At 50.4% G+C, this 25049-nt stretch overlaps 1 protein-coding gene across 4 annotated transcripts in view; it reads left to right on the top strand.

Annotated features, from left to right (window-relative positions):
* LOC102463292 (uncharacterized) overlaps positions 1-25049 on the top strand; it is a 176121-nt gene that overhangs the window by 130258 nt on the left and 20814 nt on the right. For all 4 annotated transcript variants that reach the window (XM_075902266.1, XM_075902264.1, XM_075902265.1 and 1 more), the window contains 11 exons: positions 2035-2172; positions 3818-3955; positions 4641-4778; positions 6931-7068; positions 9730-9867; positions 12831-12968; positions 13880-13983; positions 15734-15817; positions 20589-20766; positions 21524-21643; positions 23651-23841. In XM_075902266.1, coding sequence (XP_075758381.1) covers positions 2035-2172; positions 3818-3955; positions 4641-4778; positions 6931-7068; positions 9730-9867; positions 12831-12968; positions 13880-13983; positions 15734-15817; positions 20589-20766; positions 21524-21643; positions 23651-23841 — 1505 coding nt within the window. The remainder of the gene's footprint in view (positions 1-2034; positions 2173-3817; positions 3956-4640; positions 4779-6930; positions 7069-9729; positions 9868-12830; positions 12969-13879; positions 13984-15733; positions 15818-20588; positions 20767-21523; positions 21644-23650; positions 23842-25049) is intronic.

Below are 25049 nucleotides of genomic sequence, written 5' to 3'. Positions count from 1 at the left end.
CTTCAAAGAGGCTGCAAGAAAAAAGGGAGTCATTTTTAAAGCAGTTTTGAATTCCCGCCTAAGCTTGGGAGAAGTGGCACAGTTGATACAGACGCGCCAACTGAGAAATTCTTTTCTCTCACTTCTTGAGCTTTTTTTTTGTTGTACAGAGGCGCTGCAGCTGTTTGTAAGTTACATTTCTCACTGCAAGATGGATTTTTGCTTTTCTGAGCTTCGCTTTCATCCTTCAGGGCTTTAATTTTTCCTCTTTTCCAATTTGTTAAATGCTTACAGGTCCTTGGACCATTCTGCATGTACATGTAGAACACAGGGGTGCCTTTTGGCAGTGTGTGGGGGTATGCTTACACTACCCCCACCTAAACTAACTCTACACACTCCAAAGAAGGGGTCTGCTGAGTTTAGAGTGTCAGACATATCCGCTGAGTCTCGAGATTCGGCTGACCCCCATCCCCTTTTGCGTTTAAAACTCCCTCATGGGAGAGCCCTGGTGCAGCTGGGATCAGCTCAAGTCTCAGACCTATGCAGCAGCATTCATACTTCACTCATTACATTTATACTCATTTTCCACACAATTTTTTTTCCCTTTTTTTAAAAAAAATTTTTTCCTACAGTTTTCCCATGGGTTTCTATTAAGTGGCGCTGCCCTAAAACACCCGGCACTTAATATCAGGATCCTATACCAGGGCACTGGAATTCCTGTAGACTGACCTACCCCCATTTTCTGCGTGTGCTTTGAAAGACTCTGTCAGACACCAAACTGGAATTTTCCCGTTCACACTGATCCTCCCCCCTTTTTGGTTGCGAGGCACTGGACCCAGAGTCCACTTGGCTCGCAGGGGTTTCTGGCACCCGCCCCAGCCCAGCAGGACACCTCGTCCCAGCGCCTGGAGACAGCCTGGCGGAATGGGGAAGTACTATGGCCTGGGGTTAGCCTTAAAGGTTATTATCACTTCCGTAAGTGACAGAGAGAGACAACAAAGCTTTCCCACAGTTCCATTTGCCGAAAGAGAGTAATGGCACCCACCAGCTTTTAGCGTCCGAACACAGAGGGTCCAGCGCATGGCTGCCTCACTGGAGACACTGGTGTGCTCTTTTGAAACTGGGACACATAAGACAGGCCTACAGACAGACAGACTCAGACAGACAAAATGTTAGCCACTCCACAAAAAATGAAATCCATAGCTCTCCTTACCCCGACGGCCGGCCGGCACTCCAATCCCAAGCCCTCTCCAGGAGATTTCTCAACAGGTATCCCCCTTACCTTTGATTGTGCACACTGAGAGGTTTGGAAGTGGAGCGTCAGTACCTCCGTCTGGGCAAGTGGCGCGTTTGGATCTCGGTGGAACCTCCAAATTGTTGAAGCAAAAACTTCTTTCTGGTTTGGCGGCAAATAAACACTTTTATGAATCAATAAGACAAAGTGAGCCAAACGTGACCGCAGCAGAACCGGGCCCAGTAAGACTATTCAACACAATCAATCCTAGTATTTTATACCCTTAACCAAACAAGTCTGACGTCAGGGCAAGAAATCAAAGGGAACTTCAAAGAGGAATTATTATCAGCAAAGAAAGAAACAGGTTTTAGGGAGTAAGGTCTTCAGCTTAAAATAGTTCATTAACACATTCCAACAGCGCATCCTTCTGGCCTGTCCCCACTCGGTGAAGGCCAGTTCACTCCCTCTAGTATACGTGCAGACACAAGAAACTGAAATGGCTTTTGTTATACAGAACGGCTTCTAGCTAAATATGAAATGGTTTCCACAAGGCTAATGCTGGATCCCCACTGGCTCCCATGCAGGAGCCTGCCCCTCCGCCCCACCTCTTCATACTTTGTCCTGAGCCCCAGGTGCTACGGCTGCAGCGATTTCATGCGGGTCCTTCCCACCCAGCCTGACGAGTTAGAGGATCCGCTGCAAAGCAGCTCGCTTCCCCCTTCCCTCTGCTCGATGAACCGCACGGCCCCGGGGCAGTAGAACACTGGTGTCCATCTGGTTACAGTAGAACACATGGCCCATCTGGTTACTTCCCCCTTCAGATATTGACGAATGTTCCCGAGACCCATCGCCCTGCGGCCCCGACTCCATCTGCACCAACACCCCGGGCAGTTACACCTGCAGCTGCCGGTCGGGCTACCTCCCACTCAGCCAGCCTGGCGCCCCCTTGAGCTGCACAGGTAAGTGTCTGACGTGGGGTGAGGGAAGCTCTGGGTGTGAGAGGCTAATGCTGGATCTCCAGTGGCTCCCATGCAGGAGCAGCTCTGCCTGCCCCTCCCCCACACCTCTTCCTACTTTGTCCTGAGCCCCATGTCTCCCTGCTCATGTGGGGAAACTGAGCCTTCTAGAAGGGAAAGGATTTGGCAAAGGTCACGTGGGGAGTCTGTGGCAGAGCTGGGGACAGATCTCATAAATCTTGGCTCCCCAGTCCCACTGCCAGCCCGTATTCCTTCTCCTTTACGCCCCCCCAGCCCGTGAGCCATGGTTCCTTCTCCCTCCCCGTCCCCACTGCCAGCCTGAGCTCTTTCAGCAGGAGGGTGCGAGTCTTCAGGGAGGGAAATTGGCAGAGACACTGGAGGTTTTTCACCTTCCTCTGTAGCATGGGGCACGGGTCACTAGAGGGAGGATTCTCTGCATCTCGGGGTCTTTGAACCATCATTTCAAGGACTTCAATATCTGAGATATAGGTGAATGGAATATTCCAGCAGTGGGTGGGTGAGATTCTGTGGCCTGCATTGTGCAAGGGGTCAGACTAGATGATTAAAATGGTCCCTTCTGACCTTAAAGTCTATGAGTCTGAGTCCCAGTTCAGCCCTCCAAGCAGGGCAGAGCGTACACAGCGGGCAGGCAGTGGATGGGCCAGTGCCCTAGAGCCGCCCTGTCCCTGATCCCAGGTGTGCACTGGACAGAGCCTGAGCTGTACGGAAGCTGAACGGCTTTGTAGGCCAGGCAGAGCCGGTGAGCGTGTGTCCGCCTGGGCGGGGAATCGCAGGTTAGCTGCAGGGCAGACAGGGCCCCAGGCTGGGGCAAGGCAGTGCTGCAGCCTCCTGCGGTGCTGTGTGAATGGAGAGCAGAGTCTGCCATGTGCTGAGTAGCCTCCACTCCCATTGGTTGCAGGGGGAGCTGGCGGGGCCCCGCCCCTCAGGGTGTGGCCCTACAATAATAGGAAACCAAATCTGGAAAACGGGATTGTCTCCCTGCGTATCTGGGGAAACTGAGTCTTCTGGAAGGCAAAGGACTTGGCCAAAGTCATATGGGGAGTTTGTGGCAGAGCTGGGGACAGAAGCCGGGAGTCCTGACTTGGCAGTCCCCTGCTTTCAGCGCGAGATCCCAGGTGTCCTAGCACCCGCTTCCTAGGCCACTGGCACGGCTGCCCCTTGGGGATGGACAGCATGTTGCAAACCTGCTGGAAGCCATATCCCTGGCACAGTGCCGCCCCTCCCCCCAATACCAGCTGCTTGTGCTACCTTCTCCCCATCCTCCCATTAAGAGAAGGCTCTGTTGTGCAGAGCTGGGCAAATCTGCATTCAGCCGAGTGTTTTGAGGACACCACCTCACCCACATTCCAGGGTGCCAGTGCTGCCCCTGCAAGCCCGGCTTTGCATCCAGTTCTGGGGAGCAGCACGTCACTGACCCAGCAGCGCAGCACAATGGTGAGAGTCAGATCAGGCACAGGGGAGAGTGGCTAATGCAAAAGGCCTCTGGGGCTGATGGAAAGATTCCCACTGGCTGCAATGGGGTTTGGGTCAGCGTGAGGAGCCCGGTGCAGTAGAACACTGGTGTCCTAGCATCACACATGGCCAACCTGGATTCTTCCTTCTCCAGATATTGATGAATGTGCCCGAGACCCATCGCCCTGCGGCCCCGACACCATCTGCACCAACACCCCAGGCAGTTACACCTGCAGGTGCCGGACAGGCTACCTCCCGCCCAGCCAGCCTGGCGCCCCCTTCAGCTGCACAGGTAAGTGTCTGCGTGGGGTTGTTGTACTTAAAAGAAGTACTCGGGATCTTTTTCAGGGGGATAAGGCAACATGCCACATTTATTGATCACACATAGAATAATCAAGAGTTATCATATGCATATGATATATATATATATATATGTCACTCATGCACTCAAACATACACAGACACACACAAGCACACTCCGTCTTGCTGTTGTTACCAACGAGTTGCTCCCCTTAACTGCACTGGCCAGGTGAGTTAGATGGGGGAGGGGTGGAGCCGGGCTTCTGCTGATCCAGATCGATGCTCCGATGGTAACAAGACGAAACCCGGGGTCCTCTGCAAGACACCTCACTTTTATAGCATCCCTCTCATATGCAAATATATATCCCTTCTAGCCTTCTAGAAGGGAAAGGATTTGGCAAAGGTCACGTGGGGAGTCTGTGGCAGAGCTGGAGACAGAACTCGGAAGTCTTGGCTCCCCAGTCTCCCTGGCAGCCCGTATTCCTTCTCCCTTTCCCTGCCTCCCACGAGCCATGGTTCCTTCTCTCTCGCCCTCCCCTCTGCCAGCCTGGGCTCTTTCTCTCCCCCTAACCGCTCCCTCACCCTCATCTCCAAGCAACAGTACACACCAGACGTGGGTCAGTGTGAGTTGTCTGGGGCAGTAGGACACTGATGTCAACCTATATTCTCTCACCTAGATATTGACGAATGTTCCCGAAACCCATCGCCCTGCGGCTCCAACTCCATCTGCAGCAACACGCTGGGCAGTTACACCTGCACGTGCCAGGCAGGCTACCTCCCACCCAGGAAGTCTGGCGCCCCCTTCAGCTGTACAGGTAAGTGTCTGCATAGGATCCAGGGAAGCTCTGGGTGTAAGAGGCTGTTGAAGCAAAAAATTCTCTATGGTTTGGCGGCTAATAAACACTTTTATTAATCAATAAGACAAAGTGAGCCAAACGTGACCGCAGCAGAACCGGGCCCCGTAAGACTGTTCAAAACAAACAATCCTAGTATTTTATACCCTTAACCAAACAAGGCTGACGTCAGGGCAAGAAATCAAAGGGAACTTCAAAGAGGAATTATTATCAGCAAAGAAAGAAACAGGTTTTAGGGAGTAAGGTCTTCAGCTTAAAATAGTTCATTAACACATTCCAACAGCGCATCCTTCTGGCCTCTCCCCACTCGGTTCACTCCCTCTAGTATACATTCAGACACAAGAAACTGAAATGGCTTTTGTTATAGAGAACGGCTCCTATATTAATGGTTTCCACAAGGCTAATGCTGGATCCCCACTGGCTCCCATGCAGGAGCAGCTCTGCCTGCCCCTCCCTCCCACCTCTTCATACTTTTTCCTGAGCCCCAGGCGCTACGGCTGCAGCGATTTCATGAGGGTCCTTCCCACCCAGCCTGACTAGTTAGAGGATCCGCTGCCAAGCAGCTCGCTTCCTCCAGCCCTCTGCTCACTGAACCGCACGGCCCCTGTATCCACACCCCGCCCACACTTTGCCATGGATCTGGGGAGAGACAACTAGATTGTCTCCCTGCTCATGTCAGGAAACCGAGCCTTCTAGAAGGGAAAGGATTTGGCAAAGGTCACGTGGGGAGTCTGTGGCAGAGCTGGGGACAGATCTCAGAAGTCTTGGATCCCCAGATCCTCTGCCAGCCCGTATTCCTTCTCCTTTCTCGCCCCCCAACCCACGAGCCATGGTTCCTTCTCCCTCCCCGTCCCCCCTGCCAGCCTGGGCCCTTTCTCTTCCCCCAACCCCTCCTTTACCCCCTTCTGCAAGCAACAGTACACACCAGACCTGGGTCTAACACGGGTGCATGTGTGCCTGCCCGCCCCGTGTGGGGCACATAGAGGCGCAGGTGTTGCCGTGTGCACATGGCATTTCAGGTACTGCAGCCTCCTGTAGTGGGGAAAGCAGCAGCTTGGCGTGGAGGGACTGTCCCGACCTCTCTCTGGTGTGGTCCCTCCTACACTGTTCCCCTCCCCAGCTCCGCCTGTAGAGCCCAGGGCTGCCCATCTTGGCTTGGTTTGAAATAGCAATTCCTGGTGTGGAGGGGACGCAGTGAGGTTGAGCTGGAGCTGGGAGAGGGAAGATGGGGAGAGAGGGAGAAGGCCAGTGGGACCCAGAGGGATGGGATGACGTCAATCTGTCATCCCGCAGGAAAACCTTTCTTTAACATAGAGAGAGAGAAACGTTCTGCTAAGCGGTATGGAAGCTGGAAGGGATTTTCCTTTTTTAGTTCCTAGATGGAAGAGTCACCAGGCCCCAGAGAGCTGTGGGAGCCGGCAGGAAGGGTGGGCACAGTGATAGGAAGAAAAGAGTGGGTGGGCACTATGACCCTGAGAAGAAATACTTTCCCTTGCCCCTTACACCTGCTGCCCATGAACCCAGCAGTCCAGCTTGTGCACCATCCTGCTACGACCAGGGCACCATCTTCCCACCCCTCCGCCAGCAATCGAACCGAGGAGTCCAGACTCGCCCTCCCCCGTCTCCCTGCTCCAGCTCCCAACCCTCCCTCTCCCCTCACAGAGCTGAGAAGGGAACCCAGGCGTCTGGGGTGCCACTTTCTGGGCCATTAGCACTGCTGCCTCTGGGCGGAAACTTGCAGGGAGCCATATTCCTGTCATGGTGCTCCCTCTGATGCCAGCTGCTGAGCTTATCTGCCCCGCCCCTTCCTTCCGCAGAGAGAAGGCTCTGTTGTGCAGAGCTGGGCCCATCTGAATTCAGTGATGTGCCTTGAGGATGCCACCTGCACCCACATCCCAGGGGGCCACTGCTGCCCCTGCAAGCCCGGCTTTGCATCCAGTTCTGGGGAGCAGCGCAGGCACAGGGCAGAGTGACCGATGCAAAAGGCCCGTGGAGCTGATGGACAGATTCTCACTGGATCCAATGGGGTTTGGGTCAGCGTGAGGAGCCCGGGGCCGTAGAACACTGGTGTCCTAGCGTCACACATGGCCAATCTGGATACTTCCCCCTCCAGATATTGATGAATGTGCCCGAGACCCATCGCCCTGCAGCCCCGACTCCATCTGCACCAACACACCGGGCAGTTACACCTGCACTTGCCGGGCAGGCTACCTCCCGCCCAGCCAGCCTGGCGCCCCCTTCAGCTGCACAGGTAAGTGTCTGACATGGGGTGAGGGAAGCTCTGGGTGTGAGAGGCTAATGCTGGATCTCCACTGGCTCACATGCAGGAGCAGCTCTGCCTGCCCCTTCCCCACACCTCTTCCTACTTTGTCCTGAGCCCCATGTCTCCCTGCTCATGTGGGGAAACTGAGCTTTCTAGAAGGGAAAGGATTTGGCAAATGTAAGCGGGGGAATGGTCCCGCTCTTGTGGGGAACTTTCCTGGCTTCTATACACCCCGGTGAAATGAACCAGCGAAAGGATCTGAGTCCCCGCTCCCACTTCCTTTACCCCACGGCTCCCTGATCCTGAGGGCTCCCCCTCCACTTTCCTGAGTAGCAGAGCCCTTGAAACCCCAACAAGGCTGGGCCCAGGTTTCCTGGGGCTTAATCCCCGACCTTGTAGTCACTAGGGGCAGGAGTTAGGGTGTCCCCACTCCGAGGTGCTCTCTTTACACTGCAGGCCTTCTTGGCCCAGTGACCACTTCATAAGGTTCAAAGCAAATACAATTTATTAAACATCAACTGATTAAAGAGAATAGAATAAGAAACAATGAGAATGGTTAAATGAGAACACACAGCCCTGCTCTGTAGCACAGGGACATCAACACAGCAGTCTGCAGAGTGTAAGGACAGTTCACAGTCTCTTCCTTAGAAGCCCTGGATGTGCTGCAAGGGGCTGCAGGCTGGACACGCTTGCACTGGCAGTGACCACACAGCCTCAGTCTCTAAGTGGCCAGACCCCTCTCCCAGTCCAGAGCCTTTCCCCACACTTTGCAGGTCCCAGTAGCTCACCACATCCAGCTGCAGGCTGTGCTGCTTGGCCAGTTCCAGCTCCTTGTGTTGTTTCTCTGTTCCTTTTGGCTTTCTGAGCACTGCCAGTCTGCTGCTCAACACAGGGTCTGCACTGCTTGGCCTGTCTGTGACTGGTTCTGTCGCTGCAGGACTTCTTCTTGTACTCCTCTCTCAGCTCTCTGTCTTTGCAGGACCTCTTCTGCACACAGCTTGTTTGTTCAGAGACAGAGCCAGAACAATCCCCACTTACAACCTGTCAGTCAGGCTGAGCTGGAGTGTTGACTGCTTTCCATTGTCTCTGGGGTCTGTCAGTCTCATGAACCCTTCCCCTTCTGAAGCTGGTAAACCAAAAAACTCCCACAGAGTTTTAGTAAGGGGTAACAGTCCCCTTACACAAAGGTCACGTGGGGAGTCTGTGGCAGAGCTAGGGACAAATCTCAGAAATCTTGGCTCCCCAGTCCCACTGCCAGCCCGTATTCCTTCTCCTCCCCCCCCCCCCCCAATCCCGTGAGCCATGGTTCCTTCTCCCTTTCCCTCCCCCCTGCCAGCCCAGGCTCTTTCAGCAGGAGGGTGCGAGTCTTCAGGGAGGGAAATTGGCAGAGACACTGGAGGTTTATCGCCTTCCTCTGTAGCATGGGGCACGGGTCACTAGAGGGAGGATTCTCTGCATCTCGGGGTCTTTGAACCATCATTTCAAGGACTTCAGTATCTGAGATATAGGTGAATGGAATATTCCAGCAGTGGGTGGGTGAGATTCTGTGGCCTGCATTGTGCAAGGGGTCAGACTAGATGATTAAAATGGTCCCTTCTGACCTTAAAGTCTATGAGTCTATGAGTCCCAGTTCAGCCCTCCAAGCAGGGCAGAGCGTACACAGGGGGCAGGCAGTGGATGGGCCAGTGCCCTAGAGCCGCCCTGTCCCTGATCCCAGGTGTACGCTGGGCAGAGCCTGAGCTGTACGGTAGCTGCACGGCTTTGTAGCCCAGGCAGAGCCGGCGAGCGTGTGTCTGCCCAGGCGGGGAATCGCAGCTTAGCTGCAGGGCAGACAGGGCCCCAGGCTGGGGTAAGGCAGTGCTGCAGCCCCCTGCGGTGCTGTGTGAATGGAGAGCAGAGCCTGGCATGTGCTGAGTAGGCTCCTCTCCCATTGGTTGCAGGGGGAGCTGGCGGGGCCCCGCCCCTCAGGGTGTGGCCCTACAATAATAGGAAAACAGATCTGGAAAATGGGATTGTCTCCCTGCGTATCTGGGGAAACTGAGGCTTCTGGAAGGGAAAGGACTTGGCCAAAGTCAATATGGGGAATTTGTGGCAGAGCTGGGGACAGAAGCCGGGAGTCCTGACTTCCCAGTCCCCTGCTTTCAGCGCTAGCTCCCAGGTGTCCTAGAACCCACTTCCTATGCCACTAGCACGGCTGCCCCTTGGGGATGGACAGCATGTTGCAAACCTGCTGGGAGCCATATTCCTGGCACAGTGCCGCCCCTCCCCCTGATACCAGCTGCTTGTGCTACCTTCTCCCCATCCTCTCGCTGAGAGCGGGCTCTTTTGTGCAGAGCTGGGCCCATCTGAAGTCAGTGATGTGTCTTGAGGATGCCACCTGTGCCCACATCCCAGGTGCCAGTGCTGTCACTGGAAGCCCGGCTTTGCATCCAGTTCTGGGGAGCAGCGCATCACTGATGCAGCAGCGCAGTGCAACAGTAAGAGCCGGTTCAGGCACAGGGCAGAGTGGCCGAAGCAAAAGGCCTCTGGGGCTGATGGAAAGATTCCCACTGGCTGCAACGGAGCTTGGGTCAGCGTGAGGAGCCTGGGGCAGTAGAACACTGGTGTCCTAGCGTCACACATGGCCAACCTGGATTCTTCCCTCTCCAGATATTGACGAATGTGCCCGAGACCCATCGCCCTGCGGCCCTGACTCCATCTGCACCAACACACTAGGCAGTTACACCTGCAGGTGCCGGACAGGCTACCTCCCGCCCAGCCAGCCTGGCGCCCCCTTGAGCTGCACAGGTAAGTGTCTGCGTAGGGTACGGGGAAGCTCTGGGTGTAAGAGGCTAATGCTGGATCTCCACTGGCTCCCATGTAAGAGCAGCTCTGCCTGCCCCTCCCTCCCATGCCCATGTCTTCCTACTTTCTCCTGAGCCCCAGGTGCTACAGCTGCAGCGATTTTGTGAGGGTTCTTCCCACCCCGCCTGGCTAGTTGGAGGTGGCATGTCAATCTGGTATTTGTAGGGCCACAATGCGGCCCGATTGAAATTTTTGCAACCCCAGAATATTTTTATTAAAGAATGAAATACATGCCAGTGGCCACTCAGAGAACACACTCATGCCTGGCTGGGTGCTCTGTGCTGGGTTCTCCAGCAGGTGCTCACCGCTAACCGCTGTGCTCATGCTGCTCCAGAACCTCAGGCAGCAACGTCGACTACGGGACCGAAGTATTATGTTGGGTGGGAGGAGGCTGGGAAAGCCTGGCTCTGGGGGAGGGAAGAGGCAGTCAGTTGCGGGGAGCTGGCTCTGTGGGAGGAGGGAGGCATTAGGTTGCGGGGAGGAGAGGGACAGGGCTGGGAGTTCCTGGCTTTGACTCAGGGGATAGGCATTAGGTTAGGGTGTGTTGGGAGTGGCTCTGGGGGAGGAGGAAGACATTATTTTGGGGGTGCCTGGCTATAGGGGGAGGAGGAGGCATTAGGCTGGGGGGGCCTGGCACTGGGGGAGTGGAGGGGATTGGGTTAGAACAGGGGAATGGGAGTTCCAGGCTCTGGGAGAGAGAAAGGGGTTACTTTGTTAATATTTTGTTTTTATTTATTTATTTCCAAATAAAATCACAACATTTATATTAATTTTATATCAATACATATGTCAATTTTTTTCAATTGAATAGATAATTATATCTTTATGCAAAGTCTCAAACTTGCAAAGTATCTGAAATTTTCACAGAATTCTGTTCTATTTGATTAACCATGGTCTATACTGGTTTTTATTTCAACGAAACAAGTTATGTATCATATACAAAATTTACAAATACTTTAACTTTATATTTATATTAAAAATTACATAAAATGAATTTAAAAATTATTTAATATAATCAAATAACAATTTTACACATCAAATTGTTGTAATGTTATAAAATATACCTAAATATAACTAAAACATAATCTATATTTAGAAATACCTACAACTTTCTGACAAAGTACCTTTTCCTTGGTGGCCCTAGGGTTGCCAGGTGTCCAGTATTGGTGCCTTCTATCTGGCACCTAAAAAGCTATCAGTTTTCATTTGTGCGGCTCTCAGTAGGCTTCAATTTTGACATGCCTGAGTTAGAGGATCCTTTGCCACGCAGCTGACTTCTTCCAGCCCTCTGCTTGCTAAACTGCACAGCCCCTGTGTCCATGGACACCCCCTCCTTACCAGGCATCTGAGGAGAGAACTAGATTGTCTCCCTGCTCATGTAGGGAAATTGAGCTTTCTAGAAGGGAAAGGACTTGGTAAAGGTCACATGGGGTGTCTGTGGCAGAGCCTTGGACAGTACTCAGTAGTCCTGACTCCCCAGTCCTGTGCTGTTACTATTAGTCCTCACTACCCACATACTGGCGATGGAACCCCGGCATGGGTGAAGCTCTTGCCTCGGGACGTGAGCTCCCCAGCCCACTTCTTTCTGTGGCCCTGCTTATAATGTTCCCTGCTGTGCCCAGACCTCACCCACTCCCCACTGTCTCCCTCTTCTCTTCCCTCCCACTCTCTGCTCGCCTCCTTCCAGCCAAATCCCTGAGCCCAAATGAAGCAAATCATATTTGAAAACAAAACTCCGCACCCTTCTGCATTTTTTCTAAAGAAAAGAGAGTGATTTCCACTGCAAGCCAGAGGTTGAAGACTGGGCATGCAGACTGTACCTGTGTGACAGCACTAAATTTGGGAATAACAAATGTCAGACACAGGTTTTTGGTTAAACCCAAGGGCTGTGTCCAGACTCAGGGGTTTTTTCGGGAAAAGTAGCCTTTTCCCGAAAAAACTTCCCCTGCGTCCAGACTCAAGCCGCGTTCTTTCGAAATAATTTCGAAAGAACGCGGCTTTTCTTTCGATGGCGGTAAACCTCGTTTCACGAGGAAGAATGCCTTCTTTTGAAAGTTCCTCTTTCGAAAGAAGGCGTTCTTCAATGTAAATAGGGCTTCCTCGAAAGAGAGCATCCAGACTCGCTGGGTGCTCTCTTTCGAAAAAGCGGATTGCTCTTTCGAAAGATCCGCCTGCAGTCTAGACGCGATCTTTCGAAAGAGGCTTTCGAAAGAGCCTCTTTCGAAAGAAGCCTGCAGTCTAGACATAGCCAAAGTGTGTAAGAGATTTATATGCCAAAACTTTGGGGTAAGGGCAAGTCAGTCTTCCTGCTGAATACAGCATTAATTACACAAGGTAGAGATCTCACGGTTTTACATTTTCTTAATTACTATTTCTAAGGCGATTTTATATTTTTAATGTTTTCTTAAACCTTCATAGAGGAATTGTTCCTGATTACTACATATTCCTCTGACTGAAATAAAGACATTGAAAATAATCCCTCACTGAGGTTTAATGTGTTCATAACAATGCTCGTTGTTTTTAGAAAAAGAGAACCCCATTTTATTTTGTGTAATCTCCATAAGAATAGGCATGTTCCTGAAATGTTAATAACTTTAAAACATAAGTTTCCAAATATTTTCGGCATAAGAAAGGACTTTATATCTTACTAAGGTACTGATTTTGGTGTAGGGTTCTTTTAAAAATAGATGATGACACTGTCAGAAGTTAAAAAGGGTGGTCCAGGTCTGAAAGGCTAATGCCTGCTGAGCAAGTCATCCCAAGAACAAGGATGCAAAAGGCCCCTGGGGTGATGGAAGGATTCCCACTGGCTGCAATGGGGTTTGGGTCAGTGTGTGGGGCCCAGGTCAGTAGAACAGTGGTGTCATAGCGTCACACATGGCCAACCTGGATTCTTCCCCGTCCAGATATTGACGAATGTTCCCAAGACCCATCGCCCTGCGGCCCCAATTCCATCTGCACCAACATGCCGAGCAGTTACACCTGCAGGTGCCGGGCAGGCTACCTCCCACTCATCCAGTCTGATGTCCATTTCAGCTGCACAGGTAAGTGTCTGATACAGGGCGTGTGTGTTGGGATCTGGGTATGAAAGACTAATGCCTGCTGACCAGGTCACCCCACACTGTCCGTGTCTGTTACTGGGAGGCACCAACAGACCAGAAACCTTTGTGCGTGGACCAGGTCCCTAGGTCCAGCCCTAGAAGGTACATGGGTGTGTTACTGTCTGTATATGACACAGGGGATATTGGCATGGGAGGTGGGAGTCCCAGCTCAAGCAGACAAATACAGCCTAGCAGGGTGGAGTATTCACAGAGGCAAGGTAGCTGATGGGCCAGTGCCCTAGGGCAGCAGCCCGAGCCGTATGATGGCCTTGCTGCTTTATAGCCCAGAGAGAGCCAGTCAGCATGTGTCTGCCTGGGGGGGGGGGGGGGAATCGCAGCTGTAGCTGCAGTGCTGACAGGGCCGCTGGCTGGGGTAATGTAGGTCACATGCAGCACTGCAGGAGCCCAGCAATCTGCCAGGGCAAGACACTCACGTGGGGGACCCAGGTTCCTGCCTCCTTGTTGCAATGACTGTGTTACCCAACCGCAGAGCTGGAGAGAGACCAGCCATGTAGCCTAGTGGTTAGAGCTCTTTCTTTTTTTTTGAGGGGGGGGGAGTGCACCATATTCTCTCCTTGACAAATGGTGAACTGACTCCTGGATAAGGTGCCTGGCTGTGACTCCCAAGAGGAAATAGCCGCCTTACTGCCACCCGAATTGGGGATCAGCAAACAGTTGGGTTTACTTGGCTGGTAATCCCTAGGCCTGGAAGTCACTGGATGCACAAGCAGCTTTTTAAACCCTTTGCATCCCTGCATGGAAAAGCCCAGAGAGATGCTAATTTCCCAGGCCACCGTATTTACCAGTTTGCACATTTGATTGAGGGTTTTTTTGTTCATTTCATTTCCTCCTAGAGGTCACTTCAAAGTGCCGGGCCCATTTCTTGGGAGAGAATATTCTGGTGAGGAAATCCCAGAACCAGAGTCTGGACACAGCTCACGGCTCATCCCCAGAGGATGTAGGTATCCTGGCAACGTCGCCAGGCCCCGCTGTTCTCGGGATGTTCATGTAAAGGCCGCTCAGGGAACCCCAGCTTAGGCAAAAGGCTGCCCTTCCTGCCAGCAAACCAGCAGCAACTTGCAGGTCGCAGGAGAGGTTATGTCTAGACTGCAGGCTTCTTCCGAAAAAACTTCTTCCGAAAGAGTGTCCATACAGCAAAAGCGCATCGAAAAAGCGATCTGCTTTTTTGACAGATAGCTTCCACACTGAATGGATGCTTTTTCACATGTAAGCTGTGATTTATGGATGGAGCGGCGACCAGGGCACTTGTGCTTTTTTCTCTTTCCTCTTCTTCCGAAAGAACTCCCTCTTCCCTGTTCCCTGTCCACACATGGGCCATGTCCAGACTCAGGGGTTCTTTCGAAAAAAGTAGCCTTTTTTCGAAAGAACTTCCCCTGCGTCCAGACTCAAGCCGCGTTCTTTCGAAATTATTTCGAAAGAACGCGGCTTTTCTTTCGATGGCGGTAAACCTCAATTTACGAGGAAGAACGCCTTCTTTCGAAAGTTCCTCTTTCGAAAGAAGGCGTTCTTCAATGTAAAGAGGCCGTCTTCGAAAGAGAGCATCCAGACTCGCTGGGTGCTCTCTTTCGAAAAAGCGGATTTCTCTTTCGAAAGATCCGCCTGCAGTCTAGACGCGATCTTTCGAAAGAGGCTCTTTCGAAAGATGCTTTCGAAAGAGCCTCTTTCGAAAGAAGCCTGCAGTCTAGACATAGCCATGCTTTTTTCTCAAAGAGCTCTTTTGGAAAAAGGCTTCTTCCTCATAGAAAGAGGTTTACCAATGTTGGAAAAACCCCTCTGTTCTTTTGATTTACTTTCAGAAGAACGCGATTGCAGTGTGGACATAACTCAGGTATTGTTGGAAAAATGGCCGTTTTTCTGACAAAATTCTGTAGTATGGACATGCTCAGAGTGGCAAGTGTCAAATCTTGAGTGGGTGGAAAATTCCAGTGTAGGAAGCCATAGCTCCGCCCCTGAGCCCCACGGTGCTACCAGCAGAACCTCTGCCCCCATCCCCAGTCCTTGTTCCTTCCTACCACCCACAGTTCTTTGCACTTGTATTCTGGCTTCAAGCAGCTGCTGCATAGACTCATCCCCCAAGATCAGGGTCCCCATTGTATCAGGTGCTGCATAGCCACATAGTAATAGGCCGTCCATGCGTCCTAGACTTACACTCTGAGAGTATGTCTACACTGCCACCCTAGTTTGAACTAGGGTGGCTAATGTAGTCATTCACACTTGCAAATGAAGCCCAGGATTAAAATATCCCTGGCTTTATTTGCATGTTCCCGTGCGCTGCCATTTTTAAATGCCCTGTAGTTCAAACTACCTGCCCGCGGTTTCACGCGGCACGGGCTAGGTAGTTTGAATTAAAGCTCCTAATTCGAACTACCGTTACTCCTCATTTAAATCCCGGGCTTCATTTGCAAGTTCCAATGACCACATTAGCCACCCGAGTTCGAACTAGGGTGTCAGTGTAGACATTCCCTGAGTGAGGAAGATGGGATTGGTCGCCCCACTGTACAGCTGGGGAATGGAAGGCTTGCAAAATAAAGTAGCTGAGTGACTGTGCTGCAGTTTGAGCCCCCCAACTGCTGTGTCCTAGTCCAAGGCCTTAACCACAAGCCCAACCTTCCAGCTGTGACATTGAATTTGTGTTGTGCTACGTGCTTTTTCCTTCTGCTCCGGCTCCCTTCTGCCACCCTGCACAGGCCGCCTACTGCACTTTGCTGAAATCCACCTTCAGGACCTTGGGAGAGCCCTGCAAAGAGAAGAACTTAACCGTCTGTCTGGAGGTAAGAGACTCCTGGGTGTTTTATTGCAACTTTCAGGTGTAAGAAGGTATGGATAGCCATACTGGGTCAAACCAATGGTAGGTGTCTCAGGAGGAACAGATAATCACTGAGTGATTCCTCCCTTGTTGTCCATTCCCAGTTCTGACAAACAGATGCTAAGGACACTATCCCTGACTATCCTGGTTAATAGCCATTGATGAATTTGTCCTCCATGAATTTATCTAGTTCTTTTTTTAAAACATTGGTATAGTCTTGACCTTCACAACATACTATGGCAAGGAGTTCCACAGGTTGACTATGCATTGTGTGATGAAATACTTCCTTTTGTTTGTTTCAAACCTGCAACCTATTAATGCATATTGTAATCCTCCGTTCTGGTGTTAGGAGAAGGAGTAAATATCTCTTTCCCCACCAGGAATAATTTTATAGACCTGCTATCATATCCCCCTTATTCAGCTATTTTCCAAGGTAAAAAGTGCCAGTCTTTTTAATCTCTCCTGAAATGGAAATTGTTCCATACCCTGCATAATTTTTGTTGCCCTTTTCTGAACGTTTTCCAATGCCAAGATATCTTTTTTGATCTGAATTCAGTATTCACTATGTGGGCGTACCATGGATTTTTGTAGAGACAATCTGATGTTTCCTGTTTTATTCTCTATCCCTATCCTAATGATGCCCGACATTCCGTTTTTGCTTCTTCTCTTCTACCTAGTTTCCTAGTCCATGAGCTCTTTAAGGTGGGGGTGGGGGGAACGTCCTCCAGAGCCTGTTGCTGCAGCTCCAGAAGGGTTCATGGCACTAGACCTCCACGGAGCTGAGCCGGGACTTGGTTCACCAGCACCTTGCTGTAGAGCAGGGGTGGGCAACATCTGGCCCATGAAACCTTTGGATCTGGCCTGTGATTGTGCTGGGGGCGGGGACAGCTTGCAAAGTCCCCTCTTCCCCCATGCACAGCGTATGGAGCAGCTAGCCCCTGTGAGTGGCCTCATTGAGCAAAGAATAACAGTTAATTAGAGGGACTAAGAGATGGGGAAAGCTGATTGGTGCGGAGATGCACGTAAATCAGATGGAGACTTCTTTTAGAGGAGAGTCCATTGATAGAGATTCTCTAAGCTGTAGTCAGAAAGAGAGGAAGGGAGAGGACAAACCATGGGCCAGAGCAGACAAACAACGGCATACAAAGGAATCCAATGCATCAGGGAAGGGCAGACAAATAAGCGGTGGCAAATGTTTAAAGTGCTTCTACACAAATACTAGGAGTCTGACTAATAAGATGGGTGAACTAGAGTACCTCGTGTTAAAGGAGGAGATTGACATAATAGGCATCACTGAAACCTGCTGGAATGAGGAAAATCTATGGGACACTATCATACCGGGATATAAAATATATCGGAAGGTTAGAGCAGGCTGAGTGGGTGGCAGAGTGGCACTGAATGTGAAAGATAATGTAGAATCAAATGAAATAAAAATATTAAATGAATCAACATGTTCAATAGAATAGCTATGGATAGTAATTCCATGCTCCAATAATAAGAAATTAACAGTAGGGATATATTACCGACCACCTGACCAAGACAGCAATACTGACATAGAAATGCTGAGGGAGATTAGAGAGGCTACCAAAATAAAGAACTCTATAATAATGGGGGATTTTAATTATCCCCATATTGACTGGATACATGTCACCTCAGGAAGAGAAGCAGAGATACAATTTCTCAATGGCTTAAATGACTGCTTCTTGGACCAGCTGGTACAGGAACCCACAAGGGGAGAGGCAATTCTCGATTTAGTCCTGAGGGGAGCACAGGATCAGGTCCAGGAGATAACTGTTACAGGACAGCTTGGGAATTGTGACCATAATATAATAACATTTAACAATCCTGTGGTGGGAAGAACACCTCAGCAGTCCAGCACTCTGGCATTTAATTTCAAAAAGGGGAATTACACAAAAATGAAGAGGAAACAGAAATTAAAAGGCACAGTGACTAGAGCCAAATCCCTGCAAGCTTCATGGAAACTTTTTAAAGATACCATAATAGAGGCCCAACTTAAATGTATACCCCAAATTAAAAAACATAGCAAGAGACCTAAAAAAGATTCACCGTGGCTTAACCACCATGTAAAAGAAGCAGTGAGGGACAAAAAGGCATCTTTTAAGAAGTGGAAGTCCAATCCTAGTGAGATAAATAGAAAGGAACATAAACACTGTCAAGTCAAGTGTAAAAATGTAATAAGAAAAGCAAAAAAAGATTTTGAGGAACAGCTAGCCAAAAACTCAAAAAGAAATAACAAAATGTTTTTAAGTACATTAGAAGCAGGAGGCCTGCTAAAAAAACCTGTGGGTCCCCTAGACGATCGAGATATAAAAGGAGCAATCAAGGACGATAAAGCCATTGCGGAGAAACGAAATGATTTCTTTGCTTCAGTCTTCACGGCTGAGGACATTAGGGAGATTCCCAAATCTTCACCGTCCTTTGTGGGTGATGAATCTGAGGAACTGTCCTGATTGAAGTGTCATTAGAGGATGTTTTGGAACAAATAGAAAAACTTAATGTTAACAAATCTCCAGGACCGGATGGCATTCATCCAAGGGTTCTAAAAGAACCGAAATGGGAAATTGCTGAACTATTATCTGACTTTTATAACCTATTCTTTAAATCGGCTTCCGTACCTAATGACTGGAAGGTAGCCAACGTGACACCAATATTTCAAAAGGGCTCTAGAGGCGATCCTGGAAATTACAGACTGGTAAGTCTAACTTCAGTACCGGGCAAATTAGTCAAAACAATGGTAAAGAATAAAATTGTGAGGCATGTAGAAGAACATAATTTGTTGGACAAAAGTCAACATGGTTTCTGTAAAGGGAAATCATGTCTTGCTAATCTATTAGAGTTCTCTGAAGGGGTTAACAAACATGCGGACCAGGTGGATCCAGTAGATATAGTATGCTTAGATTTTCAGAAAGCCTTTGACAAGGTCCCTCACCAAAGTCTCTTGTGTAAATTACATGGCCATGGGATAAGAGGGAAGGTTGTTTCTTGGATTGAGAACTGGTTAAAAGACAGGAAACAAAGGGTAAGAATAAATGGTAAATTTTCAGAATGGAGAGGGGTAACTAGTGGTGTTCCCCAAGGGTCAGTCCTGGGACCAGTCCTATCCAACTTATTCATAAATGATCTGGAGAAAGGGGTAAGCAGTAAGTTGGTAAAGTTTGCGGATGATACCAAACTGTTTAGGATAGTCAAGACAGAAGCAGACTGTGAGGGACTCCAAAAACATCTCACCAAACCGAGTGATTGGGCAACAAAATTGCAAATGAAATTTAATGTGGATAAGTGTAAAGTAATGCACACTGGGAAAAATAACCCCAGCTATAAGTACAGTATGATGGGGGCTAATTTGGCTGTGACAAATCAGGAAAGAGATCTTGGAGTTATCGTGGATAGTTCTCTTAAAACTTCCATACAGTGTGCAGTGGCAGTCAAAAAGGCAAATAGGATGCTAGGAATTATTAAGAAAGGGATAGAAAATAAGACACATAGTATCTTACTGCCCCTGTATAAAACTATGGTACGCCCACATCTTGAATACTGTGTACAGATGTGGTCTCCTCACCTCAAAAAAGATATTTTGGCCTTGGAAAGGGTTCAGAAAAGGGCAATTAAAATGATTAGGGGTTTGGAACAGGTCCCATATGAAGAGAGGTTAAAGCGACTGGGACTTTTGAGTTTAGAAAAGAGGAGACTGAGGGGGGTATGATAGAGGTATATAAAATCATGAGTGGTGTGGAGAGGGCGGATAAAGAAAAGTTATTTATTAGTTCCCATAATAGAAGAACTAGAGTACACCAAATGAAGTTAATGGGTAGCAGGTTTAAAACTAATAAAAGAAAGTTCTTCTTCACACAGCGTGTAGTCAACCTGTGGAACTCCTTGCCAGAGGAGGCTGTGAAGGCAAGGACTATAACAGAATTTAAAGAGAAGCTAGATAATTTCATGGAGGTTAGGTCCATAAAAGGCTATTAGCCAGGGGATAGAAATAGTGTCCCTGGCCTCTGTCAGAGACTGGAGAAGGATAGCAGGTGACAAATTGCTTGATCATTGTCTTCAGTCCACCCTCTCTGGGGCACTGGTGTTGGCCACTGTTGGGAGACAGGCTACTGGGCTAGAAGGACCTTTGGTTTGACCCAGTTGGACCATTCTTATGTTTTTATGTTATGTTCTAAGGGTTTTGGATCAGACTATCACATCTACACACGGCAAGTTAAATCGGGCAACTGGCATTTTAAAATGGATAATCAAGTGCGGAATATTTAAATCCTGCACTTCATAAGCAACTTCGGTATGCTTCTAGTCCAAACTAGGAGGCAAGTGTAGACATACCCTTAGAGTGGCCTCCCCATCAAAAATCATTGCCCACACCAGCTGTAGTGAAATCTAATTGGTGCCACATAGGCCCCCAGCAGAACTGGACCAGGGTGGGTCCAGCTTTAGAAGCATGAGCCAGTAGTGCCTGAGCCAAGGCTCACGAAAGTCGTTCAGAGATGCCTGTTGGCCTTAGAGCAAACTCCAAGTCCTGTCGCTGGCTCAGACGTCAATGGACCAGCCATGAGAGGGGGCACTTTGACAGGTGGCAGAAACCAATGGTGGGTCCTCAGCTCAGGCGGAACAAGGGTCGGGCCTATTAGCAGCTTGTAGGAGATTGGCTGACAGTTGCCGAGGTAACACAGTACACCCAATAAGAGCTCTCTCTCTTGCTTGACCACCCATAGAAAGCTGCTGGGGGATTTGCCTCCGTCCTGGAGCAGACGTCCTCCTGGTCGAACCTGAGCACAGAGCAGCTCTCCATCTTCGCCACCATCGTCCTGCACAGCGTGGAGAGGATTGTGATGGACGTCCTCACCAACCCCACCGAGAACGGGAACTTGACCTTCCACGCAGAGCAGCTGGGTAGGAAGCCAGGCCTGGAGGGGGACAAGACAGGGCACCAGGGCAGGGAGAGGTGGCAGCTGCAAATCAGAAGCAGCATGACTCTGACCAAGTAGGGATGGAGCCTGTCTGGGGACCAATCAGCAGGTACCGTATCCAGTTAGCACATTTCACTGTGGCCTCCTTATTATGAGAATTATGGTAGCACCTAGAATCCTCTGCTCAGACTGGTGCCTGGTTGTGGGCGGCGCTGCCCAGACACAGAGGGAGAGACGGTCTCTGCTGTGAATAGCTTACAGTACAGATTGACAAAGGCTCATTATCTCCATTTGGCAGAGGGGGAAATTGAGGCAGGGAGCTGCAGTAACTGCCTGAGGTCATGCAGGGCGTCTGTGATGGAGCTGACAGCTCCCCTGGGATTTCCTGCATCCCCAGTGATTGCCTGATTCACAAAGCCATACCCCTGACCCCCAGCTCTTGAGGCTCCAGCCAGTGTGTGCAGAAGGCTGAAGGTCCCATTCTCAAGCCAGGCCCCATCCCCATCTCCCATCTACAGCTCCTCAATCCCCCCTTGTTCCTAATGCCCTGAGGGGAGGCGTGGTCCAGTACCCCCATGGAACTTTGTCCTTGTTTCTTTCCTGTGGGCACAAAACCTCTGCCCCTCTTAGCTGGATGGTTCCTTCTGTCTCCGCCATCCCCTGCTGCTCTGCTTGGCCGACGGCCCCTGTTGAAGGAGTCATGGTGTTTATCAGACTGTGCTCTTCCCTCCTCTCCTTAGATGTCCGGACCACATTAATCGGGGACGGCTGCAGCAGGGAGGACTCAGTCATCAGCCTGAGAGCCAAAGGAGATACCATGGAGATTAGCTGCAGAATGGTTCAGGGACCAACAGCACAAGGTACCTCATCACCGCCAGCAGGCATGGACTGGTGTGTGACGGACACTTCTCAGCGGCCCCTTTCAGGTTGGGAGAGGGGTGGGCTCCCACCGAGGGGCAGTTTTACACAGTTAAAGTACTGGAGGTTTAAAACCCCCTGAAGCAGGAGATTCCAACTTAGATGGAGCACTGCTCTGTGCCGATATAGATGGAGATGGGAAATCCAACTAGATGGACTATTGATCTCATTCGGGATGGCAGCAGTATGGGACCAGGCCTCTGTGCTGTATTGACAATTCCTGGTTCTTAAGCCCGGGAAAATATAAATTCCTTCTGTCCTAGTCAAGCCTGCTAGAATAAAGGGAACCAGAAGAATAAAGAACAAGGGCTGGAAGGGACTGTTCCATCTCCAGGGCTCTTCAGTGGAAAACTGGGTGCCAAGAAAATGCCAGTGTTTCAGGATGTGGCTGATTTCTGCTGCCCAAAATGCTCTCAGCCCGGACAGTCATTCTGCTTTAGGATGAAGAGCTAAAATATTTTGATTCTGAAATCATGAGCCTGCTGCCTCATTCTCCCGTTGCCCTCTATGGGCCTGACTCTCCTGCCAGACTTCATCTCCCATGAGGCACTCTGGCTAGATGGTTCCCTTGGTGCATTACAGGAGATGAGTCCAACCAGGGAGCCAGGCTCATAGAGGAAAAATGGGAACACCTGAACAACAACTCCCATGAGGCACTGCGGTGGCATTTTCAAAACAAACATTTGGTTTAATTTGTTTTGCCCCAAACTCAAGGTTTTCACCAGCCAGCTCTGTTAAAATCAGATGTTCAAGTACCTTAAAGGGTGTTACAAGGAAGAGGGAGAAAAATTCTTCTCCTCAGCCTCTGATGATAGAACAAGAGAGCAATGGGCTTAAATTGTAGCAAGGGGAGTAGGTTGGTGCTTAGGAAAAACGTCCTGTCAGAGTGGTTGAACACTGGCAGAAGTTGCCTAGGGTGTTTGTGGAAACTTCATCCTTGAAGCTATTTAAGAGCAGGTTAGACAAACACCTGTCAGGGATGATCTAGGTCAGGGCTACTCAACACATGTCCTGTGGGCTGCATGCAGCCCACAGCCCATTCGTTTGTGGCCTGCAGTGCGGTTTGGGTTTACACAGGGCTCAACACGGGGCCCACAGGTGGGATTCTTTGAACATGGCCTCCTCTGGGAACACGCTTCACAATGGCGAGGCATCTCCCAGGCTGGGTGAGCTCAGAACAATACAAGGGGAAGGGCTGGCTGGAACGGACAGGTACAGGGTGTTGGCGTTTCTAGCCCTCAGGGAGGAGGTCCATGAGTGCCAGGGCATTGTGGGAAGTGTTGGCTGCTAAGCCTTGTAGGCAGAACCTGAGAGGTGCTGACTGGCTTATACTGGCCACATTTGGGTCTGGTGCCGCGGCTTAAGCCTTAATTTTTGTATTCATGTCCGTCTGTGTGAAAGAAGCTATTTGCATATATTTGCATGAATATTTGCATCAATATGCAACCACACTTCAGTTGCAGCCCTCGGCATGTGCTGTGAGTATCATTGTGGCCCCTGGGGCTTCCAAAGTTGAGTAGCCCTGATCAAGTGCATGGTGAGTTCAGGAGACTGGACTTGATGTCCTCTCGAAGTCCCTTCCAGTTCTAGTATTCTGTGACTGTGTTTTGATAAGACAGCTCTCGGGGACTCTACAAAAACTGCCTCACAGTTTGGGGGGAATTGAAGAGCCACCCGTCCCATCTAACATTAAAACAAAGACCCAAAATTAAGGAGTTCCCTATTTAGAGACCCCTCCCCCATCTTGTTGCCAGTGCCGTCTGCGCTGTAGCGACGAGTAAAAGTGTGGCTATCCACACACTTGGGTTCTCTTCCCAGCCCTGTTGAAGCAGAACATTACCCCACACGGAGCGGGTCTGGGGAGGTTGCACAGTTTTTGGTGAGTCCCATGGTGGATGTGGGGAAAGAAGCTGCCAACCCAGCTGGTTTCTCCTTGGGGACACTTGCAGGCGCAGCTGGAGTGGCATTTGCCTCCTATGAAGGCATGGAAACCATCATGAACGGCAGCTTCTTCCAAGACCAGAAGGCTGCCTCTGGCCGCACCGTCCGGATGATTTCCAGGGTGGTGAGTGCCTGGCTGACCAGCCAGACCAAGACCAACTTCACAGATCCAGTGAACTACACCTTCCAGCACATCATGGTAAGTCCCTTCACGAGCGGCCGTTGGGGTTGAGCCTGGATTTTCAGGAGCAGCCTGGCTCCTCTGGGGGTAAATGGCTCTGAATTAGCTCTCAGGTGGGGAGGGATTCCTGTGTTCTTCCCCAAGTGCATTAACAGGCCACCTCCATTAACCAAGGCTCAGGAGCAGACTCGTAAATTTCCAGTCCCTGGACTTGGGAAGCAGGAGAAGTGAGCAAAGAGGAACACAGGGCAGACAGTGTGTCCTAGTGGATAGAGCACTGGTGGAGGACTTGGCTTCTATTCCTGGTTCTGCTGGATGACTTTCATCTTCACATACACACACAACCTTGCTCCATGCCTCAGTTTCCCCACTTGTGAAATGGGGCTAATTATAGTGACCTTTATAAAGAGCTTTGCTTGACGGAGGGGGAGAAATGCAGGGATTAATACAAGGAGCACGGAAAGGTTGCTTCAGCTGCACTGAGGCAGACTCAGAGGGCTGGGAGCCCTTCCAACCCACTGCATAGGGGTCCTCTGGCCCACTGTCAGTGCAGGGTGATAAAGGGCCCTGCTAAACCTCTGCCCTCCTATAAGGGTATGTCTACACAGCAAAGTTATTTCGAAATAACAGCTGCTATTTTGAAATAACTTTACCAGTATCTACACAGCCAAACCGCTATTTTGAATTTAAATTAAAATAGCAGAGGGCTTATTTCAAAACAGGTAAACCTCATTCCACGAGGAATAGCACCAATTTCAAAATTGCTATTTCGAAATAAGCATTGTGTAGACGCTTATTTCGAAATAGGGGGCCTCCAGCCCTTCCCAGGGTGCCCTGGTGGCCACTCTGGGTGCAACCAAGAAAACTCCTCTCCCTCCCCCTCTCCCCAGAGCCCTTAAAGGGGTAGACTCTGGCCACAGTGCCTGTGTCAGCTCCAAGCCTGCCAACCCAGAGCCAGCAGTCGCTGCACCTGACCCAGTGGCCCCAGCATGAGCTAGGCAGCCAGTGCCAGCCAGCCCTCCACCGCTCCCCAGGACCAGTCTGCCAGCTCCCAGGAGCCTGCCAGGGGTTGGAAAGGCGGGCGCCTGCCTGGTCCAGTGCGGAGATCAGGAACCTAATTCAGGTTTGGGGGGTTGCCTCCAACGTCCATGATCTCTGCACTGGTGGAGGGACGCAACTGTCTGCAGGCGGATGGTTGCCGGCTTGGCCACCAAAGGCCACATGCG

This window comes from Pelodiscus sinensis, chromosome 19 (genome assembly GCF_049634645.1).
Source record: "Pelodiscus sinensis isolate JC-2024 chromosome 19, ASM4963464v1, whole genome shotgun sequence".
Lineage (NCBI taxonomy): Eukaryota > Metazoa > Chordata > Testudines > Trionychidae > Pelodiscus > Pelodiscus sinensis.
The sequence above is the reverse complement of the archived record's forward strand: the minus strand, read 5'-3'. Positions and strand labels throughout refer to the sequence as shown.